Below are 23,783 nucleotides of genomic sequence, written 5' to 3'. Positions count from 1 at the left end.
AGATGGAACATGAAGCTGCAGAACAGTGAAGTGTTATGCCAGCATGACAAAAAAAAATACTAAGGCACATTTTGAGGATGGTTTTCATGGCAGTAGGCACATAAGGGGTATATAGATGTCTCCATCTTTAATATTGACACTGTTTAGTTACAAAGAGGAAGATGACTCATTTAAGATAGAGATAAGACAAAAATGGGTAGATGTTAAGTGCAAGTAATAAATTTTTTAGTCTGTACATAAGAAAAATCATACTGTTTTTTGAGTAGAAAATCATTTTTACCCCCAAGTAAATGTGTTAATTAAAGAACAATGGTTCAAGGATGCAATATATTCTCTCCCTCCTTGGGTGCCCAGCTGGCTGATGAGAGTCAAGTCTCTATTCTTTCTTTCCCTTCCTCAACCCACTTCCTCACCCTCCCCTTCTTTCCTGTTTTCTTCCTTTTTCTTTTATCCTCCCTGTCCCTTCTTATTTAAAATTGAAGCATTTTAGCTGACAGGTAGATGGGCTGAGGCCTGGAGCCAGGAACTCTATCCCACACAGCCATGTGACAGGGGCTTTGCGGGGGGCTGCGTTGGCAGGGAGCTGGGGCTGAACTAAATCTGGCCACTCCATTGAGAGGCTAAACCCTGGACCCTCCCTACTTTGCAGGTGTTTCTTCCTCCTTTGCTCCTGAGCCCTGGGCCACATACAACTTGGAGAACAATGCACGTGTTCACATGACTTTGATGTCATGCTCTCAGAGTCTGCAACCTTAAGTGTCGGTACCAAGCTAGTGCTGCATGTCCCAGGTCACAGTCTGGGCCACTGTCTGAAGCCACCTGACACTGGCCGGTAGTCATCAGAACTGTGTGTGTGTGTGGGGGTGTTGCTTTTGGGGTGTTGGTAGTTTAGATGTCTCCTGGGAGAGTTGGGGTTCATTCGGACTCCCAGGGCTCCTGAGGACAGGAGACCTGTGGATGAGGCGAGGTGCAGATTGTCGGTAGTGATTCTTCCACCGTAATAATGTTCTCTTAATGTTTTACTTTTGCACTAGCCTATTTTTCTACCGTGTGTTTGATTCTTACATGTGGCTCTTGAAGATGTCCCCTGTAAACAGCATGAATTGCATGATGTAGGTAGCATGACAGGAATGACTAAGGTCTTTGTGTTCAGGTGATAAAGAATATCAGGCCACATTTTAACAGAAAAACGTATTCATTTTTATTGGAAAGGCAGATCAGATTTATGGAGAAAAGGAGATAAAGATCTCTCATCCACTGGTTCACTCCCCATATGGCCACAATGGCCAGCGCTGAGCTGATCTGAAGCCAGGAGCTGGGAGCTTCTTCGGGTCTCCCACACAGGTGCATTGTTCCAAGGCTTTGAACCATCCTTTACTGCTTCCTCAGGGTACAAGCAGGGAGCTGGATGGGAAATGGAACAGCCAGGACATGAACCAGTCCCCATATGAGATCCAGGTGCTTGCACGATGACAATGAAGCTGTTGAGCCATCATACTGGACCCCAGGCCACATTCTTAATGTATTCATGTTTGTGAAAGGCAGAGTTAGATTCCACCACCTGTATCCTCTCTATCCTGTGGTTCACTCTGCAGATGGCTGCAGTGCCTGGTCTAGATCAGGCTGAAGCCAGGAACATGGAGTTTTGTTCAGGTCTCCCATATGGATGTGTACGGGTCAGAGCTTGGACCGTCCTCTGCTGCTTTCCCAGGTATATTAGCAAGCAGCTAGATAATGTGGGGGCTGATGTCAATGTTTAATCCACTGCTTTTATTTGATTCATCAGTTGATATAACTTCGAGGCTGCAGAGAGCAAGGGGTTGGGAGTGTTTGCAGAAATGGTATGTATTGGGTCCTGAGTTGTAGTTAGATGGCACTAGGAAGTTCTGACCTTGCTCTCCAGTAGGTTGACTATAGATAATGACTATACACATTTTTCTAAAGAATCAGGAATTTTTTATCGGGACATCACATGAGTCCACAAATATGGACAATCCTCAGCTCCAAAATAAAATTTTAAATGTTCTACCATTGATTCACTCCGCAGATGGCCTCAACAGCCAGGCTGAGGCATGATTCCAGGAGCCTGGAACTCCAGATCTCACACTTAAGATGCTACCTGCTGCTGCCCAGGTGCATTGGCTGGGAGCTGGGTTGCAAGCAGAGTAGCCAGGACTTGAATCAGCACCAAGACAGGGCACGGGGGGTATCCCAAGCAGGCAGTTACTCCACTGCATCTGAATGCCCAATCCAATTCCAGACTGAAGGAACAATTCCAAGGTGTGAGAACCTGGGATTCTTCGCTCTTTGGCATATCCCCTTCTAAATGCATACATTTTAGCACAGCATCCCACTTGGCCCTCTCTAACTGGGGTTGTTTTGGCCAGTTCTTCCACCTGTGGCAACTCCTGAGTTTTGCCTGGTTGGCACTGTCCTTCCTGGTGCCACCCGTCTACAGATTGCCCGCAGACTATCCTGTAAGGAAGGCTTGCTTCCTGCCAGGGCAAAACCATGCCTGCACTTTCTGCCGTAATTGAGTGGAGACAGCCCTTACCTCATCGGTGCACCTTGCCTGACTGGCTCCAGTTCCTGTGATTAAAACCAGACTCGAGACTTCATGCTTTTTTTTTTTATAAAAAAAAATTTATTGAGATGATGTAATTATAGGCTTTTCTTTAAAAATTATTTGCAACTCACTGGCCCTGAGAAAAGGCATTTTTTTTTTGTTTTTTCTTTTTTGTTACATTCATTTGATTCAGTCCCTTATAAACCCCACACCTCATAAACAATAAGAGATTAGAAACTAAAGAAAACAACAGCATCAAAAAAAATTCTAGATTCATTCTGGTTTGTAGGTGGCTGTAGTCACACAAGAGAAAACCTTTAAGAATGTTTACATGGCGTGCATGAAAGATTTTGGGAGTTTGCAGTTGTTTAGTGTTGATCCAGACGGCCAAGGGGATCAGGTGAGTCTTCCGTGGTTTTGGAGGCAGGCGGGGATTACTGGGTCTTCCCCCGCGGCTCCACACCCAGCCTCCTTGTCTCACTCCCTTTATTCTAGGTTTCTCCTTAGAGGAGAAGCAGGCTGGAGTTAGTGCACAGCTTCTGATTAGCACCGAATGCCTGGGCACAGAAAAGTACCCTTTGTTCTGGTGTATTTTTCCCCAGATCTTTCATCCTTAGTTTCCTTGGAAGGGGGTGAGTCACAGGTGGGGGTTAGGGGTATGGCCAGGCTGGAGCTCAATCCTAATCCTGTCTGATATGCTCTGTCCACTCCTGGGGCAGGTCATGTTCCCTCCCTGAGACTCAGGTTTCCCTTTGGTAACAAGGGAGTTACTGTTTCAAAAAGGTACTGGAGAATTGCAATGTAAGGCTGCGAAAGGTGGACAGAGTGGTGGCTTGTTAGTCCTTACAATAAAATCTATCATAGAAATTTCAATTTTAGCTGAAGTGACATTCTCATATGGACAAGGTGTCAGTGAAAAGACAATGGATCTTAAGCTTCCAGACAAACTGTTGCAGAGAGAACACCCGGTGGTCAGTTGCTCCTCTTTGTCTGCAGGCAGCCAACCAAACTTTGGTGCTGCTGTCTTAACCCAAGGCACGTAGCCTTGGGTTCCTTTCGATGTAGCTTGTCTAGCCAGCTCTCACTGCACATTCCAGTGGAGTTCCAGCATCTCTTGTATTTTTCTTCAAGTAGCTCATGATGTCATCCCAAGTCTGACATGTTCTCATAGGACACTTGCATCAAAGGGAATTTCTCTCCATAATGCAGTAACAGGAGATTGGGGTGGGGAAGGGAAGGGGAGGACAGTGGGGAAGGGAGGATACTGGGGTTTTCATACTTGGGTCAGGTGGCCAGAAAAGTGACATCTCAGGGAGGAGTGCTCCTGTGCCCTGGGCTGATTTCATAACCACACAAAGGATCTGAGAAAAATCTCCCTCTCCAGCCCTTACACTCTAGGGCTTTGCCAACACACCAAGGACTTGGCTTCATCTCTTCATTTGGAGATAGAATATCTGTTACTGTAGAGGCTGGGAAACATGCAACTCCATCCTGCTCAGACATCAGGGTAACACCGGGCTCCACCTGACTCACACCACGACCACTCAAGTGGAACAAGACTACAGCTTTCCCAAGGAGACTCCTCGGCCTCACACAGAATGGTCTCTGACCTGCCAGAAGGGAGAATGGCAGAGCATGTGACTGTAGGAGTGGACTGGCCACTTCTGCATGCCTCTGTGTGGCCTGATAGGAAATGGAGCAGAACAAGATGGAAGAGCCTTGATGGGATGCTCCATTCCAGTGTCTGAACCAGTGTGCATGTGCTGGCCCCCCCATGGGCCACGTCCCATGTGCCTCCAGCTCTCTGCACTTGACTCAGCTAACAGATGGCTGATGGAGAAGTCTGCAGGTCTGGCAGCATCACATGCGAACTGCCCATGAGGACTTCGAGGAGCTGGAAGATGCTCGCTCAGCTGAATGGGAGGAAAATGGAGGGGTACGAAGACAGGGAGCTTTGTGAGGCCAGTCTAAACTTCTGGATTAAAGAAAGCCTGGGAGTCCACATACCATCTGTCTGAACCTACGCTGGCAGAGTCAAGGTAGATGGTTAAAGAAAACAAAAGCCTAAAACAGTTTTTAAAAAATGTGTATCAAAAGAACTAAGTAGTGGCACTGTCATGATTTTTAAGACAATCGACCTTATTTTGGGGGGCAGAGAGCCACAGATGGGTCCTTTCTGAAACAGCCATCGTGGAGGAAAGCACAGTGCACCTTGGGCTTTCCCATCAGCCCAGTGGTGGGCAGGCTCCGGTTGCAGTGACTCTGTGCTCCAGGGATCCTCCCCTCTTGTGTCTCTGTTGAGAAGGAGCCAGAAAACTTTTGATAAGGTGAAGCACCAGGAAGAAAGCATCAGGTGAGGGGAAGAAGCTGAGCACAAGATGGCTCCTGGAATTGCACCCAAGGGGCACTTTCTTTCTCACTTGCCTCAACCTACAGAATCCTTCAGCCTGGTTTCTGCCTTGCAGCACTTGCAAGCTCATCTCGAGCTGTCGGCCTGCTTCCCAAGTATGTTGGCCAGCCTTGTTCCCCAGTCTTCTGGGCTGTGTGGTTTTCACAACCGTCCCAGGGACGACTGCCCCAGTAGCATTTCTCCTTCTAGACTCCAGTAGCATCCTTCAGGTGGGACTTTGTGCTGCTGGGCAGAGTCAAGGCCCTGGACTTATTCAGTGCCAACAAGCCCTCAAGACTCAATGTCTGAAGCTCACCAGTGGGCAGAGACTGGGAGGATGGGGAGCCAGGGGAAGAAGGAAAAGCTGGGAGAAAGCTCTCCTTTTCACATGATCTTCTGTGAAAACTGTTTTTCTTTTTCCCTCAACCAAGACCCAACTGTAAGAGCAACACACCTGTTCCGCATTTCTGCACCTGTGTGCAAATACTTCTTCCCTGACCAGTTGGGTTTTCTATTTCGTGAGACTTGAAAAAAAGATATACATACATAATAGTTATATATTTCCATAGGAAAACATCAGATGTCTTCCCCTGTATGAATGATGAAAAATCAAATTGAATGTTAAAAAAAAAAAACAAACACCATGAAACTAACAAATGGTGGAAAGGGGTGGGAAGGAATTCCAGAGGGAGAGGTTGCAAACGAGAAGGAGACGTGTGACAACATGGAGTCCCAGGCTGGCGTCCCAGCCCCGCCTCTGCTGGGTGGTTTGTCTAAGGTGCAATGGGGTCCCTCTTGGTCTGCAAGAGGAGCGTCCCCGCCATTTCTGGGTCTCTCCCTTTGCCACCTCTTCAGCTTGCCTGCTGCGTCAGGCTGGCGGCAGTCCTACTTGGGCAAAGGCCCCTCCCCCCAGCTGCTGGCCCGCTGAGGTGGGGTGGCATACGTCCCTTCAGCACTCATCTTCTTGGTATATTTGTTCATCTAATTCCTGGGATTCAAGGTGTTCCAGCCGGTCTGTTCGGCCACTCATTATTTCATCCGGGGTCTTCATAAACCTTGGGAAGAGGAGATGAAAGAGTAAAGAACCTACCTTGTCCTGCAGGTGTCTTCATCCTGAACTCTAACGGCATCATGGCCATAACCGAAAGGGTCATGCATAATAATGCCTCAAACGGGCTTTATGGCGAAGCCAGGTGTGGGCTGCTGAATATCTCTGACCACAGTGCATGTTATGGAAAACGAGGATTTCAACATGTCTTTGCATTGAATTTTTTTTTTTTTTGTCTCCTAGACTTTGTGAAGTCCCTTATACATCTGAGGAGCTACTGAACCAAGACATGGCCGCTAAAATAGCACAAATCATGGAAAAAGCATTCCTTCATCAACCAAAAAGGGGTGAAATGATTAAAAAAACCCAGAGTGAGTACGAACTAGCCAGTACTCGGTGACACTGCGTGGTGCATGATTTAGGACAAGGCCTGATGAAGCTGCCCACTGCTCTGTGCTTATTTTACGAAGACCGCAGGAGCTATCCGTGCATTGCCATTCCAGACATGAGCCTAGGGAATGGTATTCAAAACCTAAACTCTTAAAAGACACAATTGGACATCAAATGCCAAAGTTTGGATGTCAGGTCGATTTAGTAGAGCTTTTGGAAAATTAGATCTCTCTGGTTATCCCTTATCCACTCAACAATTAAGGCTTAGTGTGGGGCAAGCCTTATCTGCCTGTTCAACTGGTTCACTTGGGAAACACAGCAGTAATATGTCACAAGAAGGTTTGTAAGGTTCAGGAAGGTAGCCTGGCTGTGTCTTGTGCCCGCACCTCTTTTCTTTCCCCATCCTCTCTGCCTTGTACCACACGGGCCATTTCCAGCCTCACGCTTCCTTGCCTCACTCCAAAAGCTGACAAGGGCCCGGTGTCCTGGGGTCCCCTATCATTGCTACTTTTGGGTTTTGGAAGCTGTTCATCAACAGAACCCCTGCACTCCAGTCCGTCGGCCTTATTCTTGTATCAGTCGTGGCTCATGTGTTACTGCATATCTTGACTTTCATGTTAACCTGAAATCCTCCTAAGTCTTGTGCACTCCTAATGTTCTGCCTCCTTATCCAAGAGTTGCTATGGTGGCAGTCCATTCTGAAATCTACCTTCCCATGACACCTAAGGATCCTGTAAAGGCTACCCACAGTTGAACACTGGAGTTGGCTACACATCCAGGTTTATACCAAGAAGCCTTCATCTGTAGTCTGGCCTCCAAGACTTGTTTCCTTGGAAACGACTTACCTGCCCCTCCTTAGTTCAACCCATTGTCTTGCTGAAATTCTTGGAAGCCTGTCGCCTTCCAGTGGCTATAGCTTTTCTTTTCTGCCCATTGTTGCAGAACCTCGCAGGCAGCATGAGCTGCGTCTGCAGTGTTATTCCAACTCACGTGGCTGACCTGCACTTCTGTTTCATGATTTCCTACGGGATATTATCTGCAGTTGACAAATACTGGCTCAGGAAGGGGTTCAGACCATTGGTAATATACAAGTTCAGGTTTCATTCCCTGTTCTGCAAGGTTACTGTGATGGCTCCCTTTAGCTACACTGGGCTATGCCAGGTGACACGGTTCGTATTACTTGACTGGTGAGTCACCTTGTGTTTATCTGCTTTCTGGTTCTGACAGCACAGATCCAAGGAAATTTTTTTCCCCTTGAAATCCTAACAAACCTGTGCCTGACACTAGTTTATAGGGGTGATGTGTCTCTGGGTATCAGATGGACAGGTAGAGATCTTAACAGTCTCCCACCTCCCCCTTAAAGAAAACAATCCTCCCAGAAGAAGGCAAGGAGGGAAAGTGCTACCTGAACAGCAGCCTTTGTCCTGGCTCCTTCCTGATAATGTTGAGTTTGTAGTAGTGGCGCAGGGCTCTGGACATTTTCTCATAGGTCATGTTTGTTCTGTTCTGTTTGTTCAAAGGAGGAAGAGGGAAAAAGCACAAAGATACAATGAAATGAACCTCAAAAAGGCACCGGCAGAGCTGTTAAAATAAAACCCTGGAGCTGCTCCCTGTAGCCCTGCCAGCCAGGGGACTTCACCTGCTAAGCTGCACCCTTCCAGGTCCTTCCCTGTGCCATCACACACTGGGGCCATGGTTTTCTCCTAAGGTGAGTCACTTCTTGTGAAGGTTCCAGTGTTGCAGCTATGACAGCACATCCTGCAGCGGGCTGCCCTGCTTCTCCTTCCCCAGTGGCCCTCGGCCATGCCCATGGCATTTTCTGCAGGGCCCCTGATCTTGGGGTCGTCCTTCACCTTGTGAACCCACACACGTATCTCCTTGCAGTTCTTGCATTTCTCCTTCCTGTCTTGAATTTCTGTCATCTTAAGGCAGGGATTTTGGTGGGGGAGGGTTAAATTCCTGTTGTGGCAGCAAGAATACAGCGGTTGTAAGGCCCAGGGCTCGTTCACTGTGTAAGAAGGGCAGGAGTTTTCTCAGTGACTCACTCACTGGAGTGTTGGCTGGCCTTGCCATATTTGGCCTGCATTGGGTCCTCCTGCATGGGGCCAGCACTCAGGCTGGCTTCTTAGCACACTGTGGGCCTGGCTGACTCCTTTCCTTGCCCTCTCTGCTCATCTGGGGTCTGCCACCATGGTGCCCCCTCCCCACCCCACCAACCCGGGCAATCCACCTATCTGTCGTTTGGATCATGGTTACCCATGTTTCACTTCTGGACACATGGGTCCTTCTTTCTCTAAAAGGCTCTGTTTACGCCTCTCTTCCCTCTTCCCAGCTTGGAAAGGAAGTGTTGTGCGGTTAGATTCTAAGTGCTCTCCCCATTGGAATGGGCTTCTGTGAACAGGGGCGTTTTCTAACTGAGCAGAAGTGACACTTCCCCAAGGTCCCTTCTGAGTCACAGAGCCCCGCAGAACTTCCTCGCCATCCAGCGCCTGATGACAGCGGGGGTAGCAGAGCCAGGTCGAGGCGAGTGGAAATGAGGGTTACTCATCACGTAGCCCCATCAAGCTAGGATGTGCTGAGTTCACGGGAACCTGGCCCGAGTGACAAATGGAAAGAGGCATCTTTAATTATTTCCTTCCCCTTGCAGCTATCTAATTGTTGGCGCAGAGAGGAATCTGCTCAATAATGACGGGCAGGACAGTTAGTCATCCTTCAGTGCAGGGAGACGCGCTTCGTTTTCGCACGCGTCCGGCAGAGCACACTTCTCGTGCCCTTTTACCTTGTGGTTTCCCCACAGTCGAGCCAGTCCATTGGGATCCACTATCCGGAATATTTTGGATTCTTTGTCCTCCCATCGGATGAAGTTTTCGTACCGGCTGTCAGAAAGCAGCTGATAGACGTAATCCCACAGCAGTCTGCAGTCTGCAGAGAGAAGGGGCAAGGAAAACTCTGTGAAATGTGGCTGTAGCATGGGCAGGCGATGGAAAAGACGCCAGCAAAGGCTGACGTGGGAGTAACGTCCTTGTTGCACAGGGAGGAAACCGAGTGTCGGAGAGATCCAGTGAGGTCGTGTTGGGGACATTTGACTTTTGAACTCTGAGGCCTTACAGGTCATCTAAGCCAGCTGCCTCTTCATGCAGATTAGAGAAGGGAAGTGATCTGCTCATGGTCATGACCTCAACTTGAACTTGAAGACAGCCCAGATGAAACACAGGGAGCCACCTTTATATATGAACTTTCTCAGAAAGTGGACTGAAAGGGTGTAAGGATGAGAAGGGTCTCAGTACTGCAAAGTGTTAAAAAATGGTGGGGTTTAATATTACTTTGGTGTTGGTGACAAATACTGAATGGATAAAGATTTGAGAATTGAGTAGGTTATGACATGACCAGAAGGAAGTGTGATGAATGAAAAAACTGTACAAGAAACATTCTGCGGCTTTGTGATATTGCTTGTGGAGCTGTGGCTAGCATGGTTTTTAAAAGATATCTAGATATTCTCATTAAATCATACTTTGGAGATCTTTAAAACTTGTGTTAGGATGGAATCACGGTGGAGAGGAACTCAGCGCGAAAAATCACTTCCTCCACTTGCAGAGTGAATGTTCCGTCACGTGCTGAGGGAGACAAGTGCAGTCAGCGTGGCCTGGCATGGGACTGGACTCGGGCTTCTGTGCGCCAGTGTTGAATACAGATGTGGGATGTAGACCTCTGGTGCGTTCTGCTTTCTGTGTTTGTACTGTGACGTGTGCAGGTAGCCCTCTAGTGGAACCTCGATGGGAAGGTGGAGCTGGACGTGTGCCTCCTGGAGTTAGTGGACACTGGACTGGCCCCCAGATGAGAACAAGAGGCATCCGTTTGCAGCTATTGACTATACGATTCTGAGAGCACCTGTTTGTGGCACGCATTAGCTAGAACGGTTGGTAATGGAAGATTGAATGTCATAAGTGCAACACTTTGCTCATACTCAGTCCTCTACATCTGTGCATTCAGCCCACCTGGACTGAAAATACTGGGCGTGTGTGTAAGGGGGGCAGACTGTACTGAACATGAAGAGATTTCTTGTCCCTTGCCACAATTCTCTGTACAACATAGTATAACTCCTACTTACTTGGCGTTGATGTGCATTAGGCATTCTGACTAACCTAGACACAGTTTGAAGTCTGTCTGGGTTACATGACACTACTGCATCACTGTGCATGGTGGACTTGAGTAGCAGCAGATCTGAGACCTGCAGTATTCAAGGGGATGCTGAAGCCAGCTGTCCACAGCCACTGCAGGGTGGCTATATTATTTCTAATCTGCATGGGAGGCTAGAATAACTTGCTCAAGGTCATTGAGGCTTGAACTCTAGACTTCTGCGCCAACCATATTAGTGCTATCTCATCCATGGGCTGAGAGCTGGAACAGGCACCCCCAGGAGAGGAGTGTCCAACTTGAGACTTACAGTGCCTTAGAGCCAATACATTTGTCTCCTTGAGAAAGAAATGTACCTTTTGTTACAATAGATATGGGAGGGGAATTCCCTGAGGCAACCTTGGGCCAGTTTAAGTCTCCCTGAGGTTCCCATTCCATTTATAAACTGGGAATAATGACACTTGATGGGATTATTGTATTAGAGGTAATGTGAATGTAGAGAGCAGCAAACATCAGCCACATCTTTACTGTGTGCTATTTGTGTGCTGTCTATTCAAGAAGCAGCATTCCACTTGACCCTTACGTCACCTTAGGAGCAGGTGCTGTTGCTATTCTTACTGTATAGACCAGGAAGCTGGGGTGAGAGGGTTGCTAGTTTACTCACAGCTTATGAGTGACAGATGTAGGATTCTAGGCTCTGAGCAGCCCCGCAGCCCATGCTCAGCCACGCTTCCTGGTGGGATTTCTATTCCTGGAGAAATGAGCGAGCAGGTATCTATCTATAAAATCTGATTGCAAAGTTTGATTCTGCTTTAGGGCACCCTTGCTGAAATCCAGCTTTGTCTTTGAACAGTAATAGGAACTGGCATTTTCCAGAAAGCTTAAGCTTTGATTAAACTTAAAGGGACCCTAAAACTTTACCATCCCTTCATAGCATCCTTCCTTCTGTGTTGTCTGCATCTAGCAGTTACTGTGATGGTGTTTTTGTTGTATGTTGGATATGGACAGCGGTGTCCTCCTTAAGTGACTCTCAGTGCAGCCAAGTCAAAGTTAGCTGAGTGATAAAAATGTGCTTGCTTCTAAGACCTACTGAATGCGGCACTAACTGTGTCAAGTTCAGAGTGTGAGTGGCTTTCATGGCACTGTTGATTGTTTTATTTCTTTTAAAATGTTTCTCACATGAGAATAACTGGCTACACTGCAGCTCCACTTGTACTGCTGCATCTCAAATCGTGCCGTTTGTTTTAAAAAGAACTTAAAATCTCCACCCTCTGCAGGCTTTCATCCTGGCTCACCTGGAACTTGCACGCTTCGTTGAAACAGACGTGTATACAGGTAGGGTAATCTGATCATCAATGAAAATGGTTACTGCTAAATAATAAAATCCCCCAAACTTTTACCAACAAGTTAATCCCACCAAATACTTGAACCTTACGTGTAAAATCTGACTTAAATCACAAGGTATTTTACATGTGTTTCAAGTATCAGGGATTCAGTGTCAAGGCATGTGAATATTTTAGAGAAAAGTTAGATTGTTTGAGAGGAAGTTTATGAAGTTTTAACTCAAGTAATGTCCTTTCCCAATTGTAGCAAGAGTTTTCTTTCCCGCTGGGTGAGGTACACTCACTGGGCATCCGCAGCTAAAAGACATTGTAAAAAAAAAAAAATCTCTTCCTGTGGTTAGGGAGAAGTATTTTGGTCTCCCACGTCTGTCTCCAACCCGAGACTCATTGTAAAAAGTCACTGAGCTGAGTGTAGAGATGGGCCATGCACACACGAGCACAGCTTCTAAAGAGATCACACAGAAGTGATGTCTAAAAAATCTAAGTCGGTCAAGTTACTGACAAAGGGCTGTTTGGTGGTAGTTAACGTTTCAGGAAAGCATAGAAGAAAGTCATTTTGTCATTTTAATGATCCCAGTAGAATTTTAAATGGTATTTGTGAACCAGGATTCCATGAGCACAAGGCACAGGCAGAGGGTGTGGACCCTTGTTTAACATTTAAATGTTAGGGCCCTCATGGGCTGGGATGCCACGTGGGTGCTGTTTTGTGTCCTGGCTGCTCCATTTCCCATCCATCTCCATGCTTGTGCCCTGGGAACACAGCGGAGGATGGCCCAAGCCAAGGTTTGGGACCCTGTACCTGTGTGGGAGACCTGGAAGAAACTCCTGGCTCCTTGCTTTGGAGTGGCTCAGTTCTGGCCATAGTGGCCACTTGGGAAGTGAACCAGTGGGTGAGAGATCTTTGTCTCTCCTCTGTAAATCTGTCATTCCAATAAAAATAAGTGAATCTTAACATTTTATATCTGATTTTCCCATGGAACCTGAATTTTTAACTTTAAAAAAAAAAGTTGCTGTTGTGCTAACAGTGTCTCCAAGCTGGGAACATCTGGCCCTGTTTGAAGGAATGTCTGGTGGAAGCTGCTATTGACAAGCAGGATTTCTGGCCTCCGCTCCTGAAGCTAACAACTTGCCAAGCAGAAGCGTAATCCCTCACCCCAACAATTACGGAGTGAGTACCCCAGGAGAAATCCGCAGCGGTGCAAAACCACACTGCCTGAGCACTGATGTGATGTCACTAGAGTCCCACGCTGACGTCATGCGACAGGTTGTAGTGCAGATGCAGGTGCACAAAAGCAATATATAAAGTGCCTTCCAGGCTGTGCGTCCTGAGATGTGTGGGAGTACTTCAAAAGTTTGTGAATATGGAATTCAGCAGTCATTTTGGTGTATCAAGCATTTTTGAAGTCTGTGCTTAACATTTTCATACCTACTTTTCATAAGCATTTCAATGCATTTCCAAATTTTTCTATACCTACATTGTTTTTGCTTCCATTTGCCATGAATCTTTAAAAATGTTGAAAGGCAGAGACAAGGTTTCTGTCTACTAGCTTACTTCTCAAACGCCCCCAAAAGGCAGAGCTCAGCTAGGCTGAAGCCAGAAGCCTGGAACTCATTCCAGGTCTCCCATATGGGTCTTAGGGACTCAAGTCCCTGGGTCATCCCTGCCTGCTGCCTCCACAGGAAGCTGGAATCAAGCTGAGCCAGGACTCACACCCAGGCATTCTGATATGGAGTGTGGTCATTCCAAGTTCAGTCTCACGCACCGTGCCAAAGACCTAATTCTCTGCAAACTTTTTGAAGCACTCCCATATTTGAAACATAAATGAGTCTTGTGTTTAGATTTGGGTCCCATGCCCAAGATTTCTCATTCTGCATATGTAAATATTCCAAACTCTGAGAAAGTCTGAAACATTTCTGGCCTCGAGCATTTGGCATAAGAGATGCTCAACTGGTCTGTGGGCCAAAGATCCAGAGTGCCGAGGTTGACAAACCCTGCTCAGACACACAAGTTGATGACAGACTGAGGGCTACCTGCCCCTCATTCTTTCCTCCCCTCCTCCATGCTGGATCAGCGATAACCTAGAAGGCAGAAAGCTGATCAACCCAGCACGATGGAGTTGTGTTGACAATGGGCAGCTGCTCGCGCTTTTCTTTGTGGCTTACGAAAACAGAAGCCATATGTGCACGATGGTGTGCTAGGGAGTGGGAGAACAAATGAAAGCTTTCTGGTATGGGACAAGGGAGCTGCAAACTAAGACGGATCTTCCCGACATCTTCAGTTACCTACAGGGAAGAGAAGGCTGGGCCGCTCGAACCTGCGGCTGGGAGCCCATTACAGGTGTAGGAGCGCTGCTTCAACGGGGAGCTGACCTCTGGGCCTTGCAGCAAGGCAGGCACTCTGGAAATTACTCTTCCCTGTGATCCAGTGTCCTCTGGCTGCCTGAATTCTTTCACTACAACACTGTCCTGAATCTTTTTCTTCAGTTCTCTTTGCTTAGTCTGTTCATGATGAAAGTAAGATGCAGTGACTCAGTCAAGTGTTGGAGCCACTTGGGGTAGTTTGGAATGAAAGCCCCTCCCTTCTTCCCTGAGGCTCATCGCACCCTAGCTCCTGTGTGGATCAGAGGCACATCCTTGGATGAAGTGGGAGCACAAGTAACTCCACAAGCAGGTGGGTAGGTTCAAGTGGTCTCTAAGGGGTACACACACAGCAAGGGCCTCTAGAAACCCACAGGCTCTCCTCTGAACTCGGTCCTGTATCAACAGGCTCCCAGCTCTGCAGTGAAGCCGAGGAAAGACACTAACATGTTGTCTCCTTCATAGTCGAGAGTGCCCAGAATGGAGGCCTGTTCTCATTACCGCCGCTGAGGAGAGGAGACTGCAGGGGCATGAGGCACCACTGCTTGAGAGTCCACTAGATTCTAACCATGCTGGCTCTCCCGCAGGCCCACACTTCAGGCTGCCTGTGGACTGGGCCCCGGTACAGGGCTGGTTATCTCAATGAGACAGTGTGGGAGGAAGCAGCACTGAACATCAGTTCTTTAGGCTCTTGAGGTCTTCTACAACCTTCTCCTCTCGTTCCTACAAACAGGTATTCCCACATCCATGCATGTGCGCACACACACCCCTCCTTCTTTATTTCAAGGCCCAGGGATGAGAACTGTCCCCAGACTTCCGTGCTAATTCCTTTCAACTTCCTTCTGTACCATCTTCGTCCTCCCTGGGCTCACTGTCAATAGGAATTCGTTAACAAAAAGGCAAAGCCAAAAACACTCGAGCCTCATCTGAAATTCATTTCACCAGCAGTAAACACTATTGAGGAAGAAGCAGAGGTGGGAGCAAGGCATCAGAACCCACTGAGACTCCCCTCCCACTGGTGCTCGGGGCTCCTGAGGACAAGCCTGGAGCTCCCCCACTTCAGACACATTTTCTTCATCTAAGTTCAGAGTGAACTTTTTGGATCTAACTCACAACCCATCCAACACACTGTCGAGGTGACAAATAAGATGTTTCAGCATCTCCTTCATTAGAATCCTCTTGTGTCAAGGTAACATTAGCAGATAATACATTTTTTTTTCCCTTAAATTCCAGAAGGCTGCTTTTAAAGACCTGAAGGATGGTCATGAAATCCTGTCCTAAGAGGGTTGGGAGTAGAGAGATAAGCTGGGGGGCGGGGGGATTTCTCTTATCTGCTACAGGATCCACCAAGCAGCCTGTGATATCCTCATGATTTGTTTTCAGAAGAGACTTCTGGACTTCAGCAGAATTGGAGAAGTTCCCACAGAAGGGCATCTTCTCTATTAGGATGGGTCATGACATAGAGTAGCCCACTCCGTACACACCACCATCTCTGCTTTGGTGTAGCCAATGGGCCACGGCCGTATTATAAGACAACAAGACAATTCTTGACTTAGTCTTAACCCAAACATCTGCTAATTAAGATTAAGAAAGGGACAAGAGACAGGAAAGCTGGTACACCTCGGTGTCAGGGGAACTGAAGACTGAAAGTAACTTAGAGGGTTTCTTTAGTTAAAACCGAAGCAGGAACTTGTTTGGCATAAGGCAAGAGACTTAGCACCTAAGGCCAGCAAAGGCATGAATGTGTCCTCGGAGGCTGTGTCCCCCTGTCCCGTACAACAATAGCACACACAGGGTCATGTTTGAACACATGACCAAGTCACTACATAATTCAAAGAAACCATTTCTTTTACTTAGTCATGTTTACGCTGTTATGGTCAAGGGTTTAGGATTGCTTTTCCACCTGCCAACAGCCCGCAGCCCAGAACTTGGCTCTTCTCTGACATCAGTGGCTCATGTTCCCTTTTCCGTGTCTGACGTACCTCATCGTCTCCAGCTCAAGTAAGTCCTTGAGGGCAGGGACAGTGTTTTGCCCTGTCCCCAGCCTACAATTCCAAGCATTCTGGGCACCCAGATAAACCATGCTGGGGGAGGGGACAGCCAACTGTTTTCTAGGAAGGGTTAGCTCGGAGGGCTTTACTGCTGCACAATCTCTAGATTATTTCAATCTGGGTTGCAGCATGAACGCAAACAGACAGTGTTAACCCAATGGGCGTGGCTGCTCCCAATCAAACACAATTTGCAAAAATGAGCCTCGGCCCAGAGGCCACTGTTGGTCATCACGAATCCTTGGTTCTTTCCCAAGCCAGGTCAGAAAGCAGCAGCATTTGGGGACGTACGGTGGAGTCCTGCTATCTGGGAATGGTAAGTGACACTTCTGGCTTTGACACCGCTTGGTCCTAAGGACTCTCCACAGACGCGGCCTCTGCTTACCCACAGGGGATGTCTTCCGAGAGCCGCGGGGGCTGCCAGGACAACCAAGAGGAGCAGCACTGAGCACTATGCGGGTACTTTGGAAAAGTTCACGGATAATGAAGCTTAAAGGTAAGCTGCTTCTGATGCAAAAGGTTTGAAATGTATTTAGTGCTTTTTCATAATAAGCATTTGTCATGAATGTTCAGAGGACCCCTTGTATGCATGGATTTCAAAATTTCTTGGTCCAAAATAACATTTTAATTCCATTTTTCCATGGAATTAAATGTACTTTAGGAAATGTATTTTTTCTGTGTGTATATATATTATATGTGTATATTTCTGTGTAAATATATAATGTACACCATATATTATATAATATACATTATATATTATATAATATACATTAATATATACGTTATATATAATATACATTATATAATATACATATAGTATATATACATATATTATAGTATATATACTATATTAGTATTAGTATATAGTATATACATATATATTATGTAGTACATATATGTACATACATATATACTATATTATATAGTATACATTATATAATATATAAACATTATATAATATATATATACATTATATAATATATAATATACACACAATATATGTAATCTATATACACATAGAAATCTGTATGCATACACCTGTGCATATATCCTACCTGTGGTAATAAAAGTAGAAATTAACAAATAATAATATAAAATATACTATAGTACAGATTTTTAGGTGGAAAACAGCAATGATTGCTATTTTCAGACTGGAGTTGACTGCAGAAAAATGAAACCCCAGGAGGGGTCTCCCATTGTACACAGGCATTCACTCAAGGAGTTCGGGACCAATGAGAGGCCAGTGTCCACTGTGGACATGACTCCTGGCAGCACTGGCACGGCACCTCCTCCTCGGAGAAGTGCTCAGCGCCAGGGGACCTCTGGCTGTAAGCCATAGGCATGGAAGCCAGGCCAAGGCCAGTAAAACTTCGGCAGGTAGAAAAAAGTTTTAGAAGGCTGAGATGCCTCTGCCCTCTCGGCTGTCCTTTCCTGCAAACACTGCATAGAGCAGCAAGCTGCTCACTGCTCCCTAGCCCACTGGCCAGTCAGCACACCAGACTCAGGGTTCTTGCCGTCAGCCTCAGCGCTGTCCCTTAAAGGCTAGCCATGCCACGTCTTGTCTTTGAAAAGCAGCAACTCTGCAAGTGAACTACATGCTGTACCCAGATCTGAGTTATAGTCTGTAGTTATCAAGTGCCTACTGAATTTCCTTTATTGACTCTTTTGGTTTTCCACATAGTAAATGCCTAAGGACACTGCCTTGCCTGCAGTTAACAGTAGGATACATTCCAACATCAGTCATAGTAAAAAGAAAAAGGAATTTTTAAAAAGATGCATTTTTAATTGACCTGGACTGTTGAAATAAAAATACTGTGGCTTACCTTGCTTTTGCTTCTGGAAATGTTCTCCATCTGGAATGAGCTCCTGGTTTCTAATTCCTTTATTTTTTTTTTAAAAAAAATTATTTTTATTTGAAAGGCAGATTTATAGAGGAGGAGGAGACAGACGAAGCTCCTCCATGTGCTGGTCCACTCCCCAATTGGCCACAATGCCTGGAGCCGAAACAAGCTGATCTGGAGCCTGGAGGTTCTTTCTATGTCTCCCACATGGGTGCAAAGGCCCAAACATTTGGCCATCCTTCTCTGCCTTTCCACGTTATAAGCAGGGAGTTGAATCAAAATTGGAGCAGGCAGGTCTAGAACCAGTTCCCATGTGGGATGCTGGCAGTACAGGTAAAGGATTAGCCTGTTGAGCCACTGCACCAGACCCATCTCTAATTTCTGCTTGTCTACTCTCTGATCTGTGGTTCTTAAAGATGTAGCATGCATTTTCCATAGATAACTGTGATAAGCTCTTCCACGATAGACTTAGACATACTTATGCCTGCTCTTACTCGTAAGAATGCAGAGCAGTGCCTTAACAAGGAAGGTACTGAAGGCCTAAATCCTACTGTGTCTGAGGAAATTATCAGGTTAAAAAAAGCTCCACAAAAAATGGGCCAGCATTGTGGTACAGTGGGTTAAGCTCGCTGTTGGTGACAGTCCTAATTAGAGTCCCAACCACTCTGCTTCTGATCTGATTCGCTGGGTGATGTGCCTAGGAAAGCAGTACAAGATGGCCCAAGTACTTGGGTCCCTGCCACTCACATGGGTGTCTTGTACAGAGTTCCAGGTTCCTGGCTTCGGCTTGGTTCAGCTTTGGCTATTGTGGCCATTTGGGTATAGTACCAGCTAATGGAAGATGTGTCTTCTCTCTAACTCTGCCTTTCAAATACATCTTCAGAAAAATCTGAAAATGGAATTAAAACATGCTTACTTTGGTGCAAAGAAATTGAAATCCAAGCATACTTTTTTTATAAACATTCATCTTCTGGGACTATCTTAGAGCCCTTTCATATGCCCGGAGGGTGAGACTGGGGTTTGGTTTTCTGACCACACTCTTGAGCAGTGTTTGCCCCTGCGCCCTGCAGGGCTATGCCCTCATCACGGTGCAGGCTGCAGCACCTCCATTTCGAATGTGCTTCTTTAAAAAAGCCTGAAGGGGCAAACCTGTCCTGAGAGCTGCTTCAGAGACCCTCGACTCCCCAGAACAGTCACCAATGAGATAACGTTGTTCATTGGAGGGCGAGTGCCTTTGGTGCACAGAATCAAGTTCACAAGGATCTGAAAAATCCAGAAACAAAGTGGTGGGTTTGGGGTGGAGAGACCAGGGCACGCCCAAAGAAGCAAAGACCCTCAAAACAGATGGTTGTCATGGTAGATGGCAGAACTGCAGGTTCTCGTTTCTGCAGGATCTGGGTTTGACGAGTTCACCCAGCCCTCTGGAGATCTGGAATGTACCATGAAAACAGGGAAGGACTCCTCTCCTCCAGAAGCCCTGGACCAGGGGCTGGTCTACCGGTATCTGCTGACTGCCCAGGGCTCTTGCTACTGTCCAGGGAGGGTAACCCTAGGTCCCCAGGTTCCTCCTGTGATTGGTACCCTATTGTATGGACTCAACTCCAGAGACTGCAGCTCATCCAACACTGCTGATTGTTGAGGGGCAACACTGAAAGAAAGGGTGTTTTAAAAGGCTAACATGGAATACGCTAATTTTAAACAATTTATCATTCTCAAGTTACAGGCTTCTCTTAGCTTCCCAAGAAGTCTGTGGTGAAGACGGCGTGGACAGGGGGTGGAATGTGGACAGGAGGCATCATGATGAGCCCTGGATGGCAGTACTGTGGACAGCTGCCAAGTGGGCAGCAAGGACTAGCTCGCAGGCGCCACTCAACCCCCTTTCTGCTCCTCGGCAGAGGCCTGTCCTTCTTAGACCCAGCTGCTTCTGTGGTTTCCCTGTTCCAAAAAAAAAACCCTTCCACAAATCAACAAATCTAAGCAGTACTAAGCCACCTCTAAGAACTGTCTTGAGAATTATAAACCAGTAACCGTATCTGTAGAACTTCAATCGAACAATTATGTTTACAAATCTGTTTGTGGAGACAATAATGTAACCACCCAGGCATCAGTCAGCCCACTAACATGACCCTGAGTTAGCTCAGTTAATCTTTCTCAACTGTATATCCCATCCTTCACCCACACCCACCACTCCTGCGACCATTTTGAATTTATTTCCAAACATGTAAGAAATATTTCAAAAGTTCATGAGAACTTTGTAAAATAAAAGTATTTTTAAAACTACAGATTGTGCAAAAATACTTACTCAAAGTTTATCTTCTAATTCCACTCCTCCATGAATTATGAGATTCTTTGTTATTTTTCATTAGGCTTTTAAAAATACATCTCGTTTAAGTTACTTTTAATGCAAGCAATATTGGAGGTGCACTTGGGGGCCAGAGAAAAAGCTAGCAAAGGTGCAGAGGTGGACGGAGGCCATTGCAGGGTACCTGCTGCTGTGAACAGTGGGGCATCTGCTCCTGGAGGCAGAGGCATGCCTTGCCTTCCCCTGGGCAGTCTTTTTCCTACCTCCAGACCTCTGCCAGTTACTGCAACATAACCACCGGGTATCAAACTGTCACTCCAGAAAAGCCACCTTCGGTTCCTATAGTCAAAACGCACCTGCCTTTTGTGCTGCTTCCGTGGCACATTCTGGCACACAGCAGGTGCTCAATGCATGCTTCTGCACTGAACCGATGACACAATTCATCTTAAATTCCCAAACCCGTGAATAACAGACATTGTGTGTTAGGACAGTTGCAGAATTAAAGCATTTGCTTGTACATACCAGTGTGCAACAAATAACCTGTGAGGGGAAAGAAGTTAGCCATGCCAAATGGTTAGAGAATCGGGCAGAATGACCTCATGTAAACCATGGCATGGCAGACAAGCAAAAATGCCTCGGCTGGGTTTTATTTCCCTGGTTGGCACTGTTTTTTCATCTTGGGCAAGCAGACTTGGGCCTGTCATCCTAGCAAGAATTTGGGAGTGGTTTGCTCTGCCCAGATGCCCCAGCAGCACCTGTCTGCAACCTCCTCATCCAGTTTTCCTCTCCTCCCCCTCAAGGTGAAGCTCCATGGAGTCCTGCCCATAGGATGGAATTACAGGGCTGAGTCTGAGACATAGGTCCTTTATGCTGTGTCTGGTCATTAATTAGCTGCTGGAAACTTCTGGACAGGGCTGTTAGCATGCTCATAAACCTTTTATTTCCAATGTTTTCACCTCGCCATGGTTCTGATGTGACTCTCCTTGTAAGCTGGATGTAGGACATTTCTTAACATTTCTGAGGCTCATTAACTACTCCATCCTAGTAGGCTCATTAACCAGACCATTAGGGAGTGTGCCTCATTCAGATGGTAGTCTCCACTTGCTCTTCTAGGGCCTTTGCAGGCAGCAAATGGTGTGGGGCTCTAAGGAGACGACATGGCTTTGTTAGGCTGCCTGACGCTGACATGGGGTGAGGGGAGATGGGCAGACTCACCTGCTATTCTCCCAATGGGCATGGCGTGCTCCTCAGGAGGGGACACAGAGACCATGATGTGGTTCATGTAGGCCAGGTCTTCCCGATGCGAGAGGTTGATGGGTTTCCCTTCCCGGTGCAGCCCGTCCTCGGAGAGCCTGGACTGTTTGAAATCCACGGAGTGCCGGGTGTTCAGGATCAAGGGGTGCATGATGGGACTGGGCATCAGCTGGATGACCCGTGTGCTCTCCTGCCGGGGGCTGGATGGCTTCTGGTGGGACTCGGATGACGGTGGGCAGTGATTATTCTCCATGGGAGACACTGACAAGGGGTAGGACTCCTGGTGGTTGTTCTCCTGGTGGAGCCTCGGTCCCTGGGCCCTCTCGGCTGGGGAGAGGCGGCGGATCATGTTGTCCAGGGGGGACCGGAGGGGTCGCTGCTCGGGGTCGGGAGAAGGCCGGTGGTTCGTCGTGATGGGTGACCTAGAGCGGTGCAACAGTTCAATGGTGGGAGGGTTGTGGTGCGCATTCTCCACGGACGGCCTGGGGGTCCTCTGGACACAGTTATCTGTAGGGTGGAGGGAGAGACCGTCAGATCCTGGGACTCGGTGGGACAGGACCTCAGTGTGGCTCCAAAGGCCATAAACAGTGGGGCGGGCATGTGTGCACGGAGCCCCATTTTCCTGGGATACAAAGTGCCTGTTTCACTGCTTTAAAAAAGAAATGAAAGTAAACATACTTGATATTCATTTCCAGCCACAGACCGGAATGCCTACAAACCTTCCTCCATCCCAGCAGAGGCTGAGCAGCCAGTGAAGCCCACTTTCCCCGCTGAGTGCCTTTTCCCTCGATGCTTCCACATGGCGGTCCAACCGGGGAGGATTTTAGGGGTTTCTCTCGGTGCTCTGACTTCCATTCATAAGCAAACTTTCATGTTCTCTAGCTCCAGGACAAAGTGTTGCTTGTAATGTCAATGTTACAAATCCTGGGTTCCAGGTATTGAATTTTACTTACAGCACATCGAAGCAGGAGATATCATTAGCACCTCTATTTTATGGATGATAAAACTGAGGCAGAAAACATTTGCCAGGGTCGGAAAGCCAGTTAGAGGACTGGAAAAGAGATGCTGGTGAAATTCTAGAACCTGTGTACTCATTACAATATCTGTTACTTGTGCACTTAAAAACTGGGGCACAGAGTCACGCCACACCTGCCCTCAGCATGAACAGTGGTGCTAACTCACAGAATGACAATCTTGTGCCTGAAAGCACCTTCAGGAGCGTGTAGGTGCTCAGTGCACAGCTAGGGGCGGCATCTCTCTACCCATCCCACTCGAAGGTTCCAGAGGGTGACATGCGAGTAGGAACAACATCACAAGGGCACACAGCTCAGCACCAGAAACAGCTCTGGGGGCACAGCAGTGCACACGTGGCTCCAGGGATCCTTGGTGAGCTCAGAAGGACAGGTGTCCTGCCTGAGAAAAGGGAGCTTTCTGCGGCCACAGCACTTCTCCGAATCCTCCCATCAAAGATGCGGGCATGCTTGCTGGTCCCTGTTCTTATTCATGGTCTAGGGAAAGCAAGTCAAAGATGCCATCTTTGTCCATGAAGACACTGCCTATGCAAAAAACACATTCCCTTGCCAATAAAAACAAATCTTACACACACACACACACAGGATCCTGTAATCAAGACAAAAGGCAACCCACAGAAACAGACCTTAAGATAGCCTAGATGTGACAATGATCAAAACAGGACTTGAAGTACTTGAACTCATTCATGTTAGCTATTTTAAAGGAAGTGATCATCACAAATGGTAACAGAAAGCAGCTGTCAATAAAGAAATCAAGGGGTAGACATGTAGGCCACCAATGAAAATGCCTCTGTCTCACTCCTGGGTAGATGGGTTTAACACACAACTCCAACTGCCTGCTAACGCAGACCCTTGACCGCAGGGCTGATGGTTTCCAGCCACTACTGAGGGACATCTGGCTGGGGTCCCTGGCTCCCAGCTTCAGGCTTGGTCACACCCCCAGCCACTGCAGGAATGAATCTGGAATGAACCAGCAGATGGTCGTGCCCTCTGTCTCTCAAGTAAAAAAAGGGGAAAAAAATGTTAAAAAAAAAAATGAAGATTCTATAGCTGAAAAGTAGAGTATCTAAAAATGCAAG

At 47.1% G+C, this 23,783-nt stretch overlaps 1 protein-coding gene across 2 annotated transcripts in view; it reads right to left on the bottom strand.

Moving 5' to 3' along the window:
• Window positions 1-2,700: 2,700 nt before the first annotated feature.
• Window positions 2,701-23,783, bottom strand: part of ETV6 (ETS variant transcription factor 6) — a 233,133-nt gene continuing 212,050 nt past the window's right edge. For both annotated transcript variants that reach the window (XM_040966920.1, XM_040966930.1), the window contains exons 5-8: window positions 21,635-22,180; window positions 9,173-9,315; window positions 7,799-7,899; window positions 2,701-6,010 (exon numbers count right to left, since the gene is read on the bottom strand). In XM_040966920.1, coding sequence (XP_040822854.1) covers window positions 5,905-6,010; window positions 7,799-7,899; window positions 9,173-9,315; window positions 21,635-22,180 — 896 coding nt within the window. In that variant the 3' untranslated portion in view covers window positions 2,701-5,904. The remainder of the gene's footprint in view (window positions 6,011-7,798; window positions 7,900-9,172; window positions 9,316-21,634; window positions 22,181-23,783) is intronic.

This window comes from Ochotona curzoniae, unplaced genomic scaffold (genome assembly GCF_017591425.1).
Source record: "Ochotona curzoniae isolate NIBS_2020 unplaced genomic scaffold, NIBS_Ocur_1.0 contig_1482, whole genome shotgun sequence".
NCBI lineage: Eukaryota > Metazoa > Chordata > Mammalia > Lagomorpha > Ochotonidae > Ochotona > Ochotona curzoniae.
The sequence above is the reverse complement of the archived record's forward strand: the minus strand, read 5'-3'. Positions and strand labels throughout refer to the sequence as shown.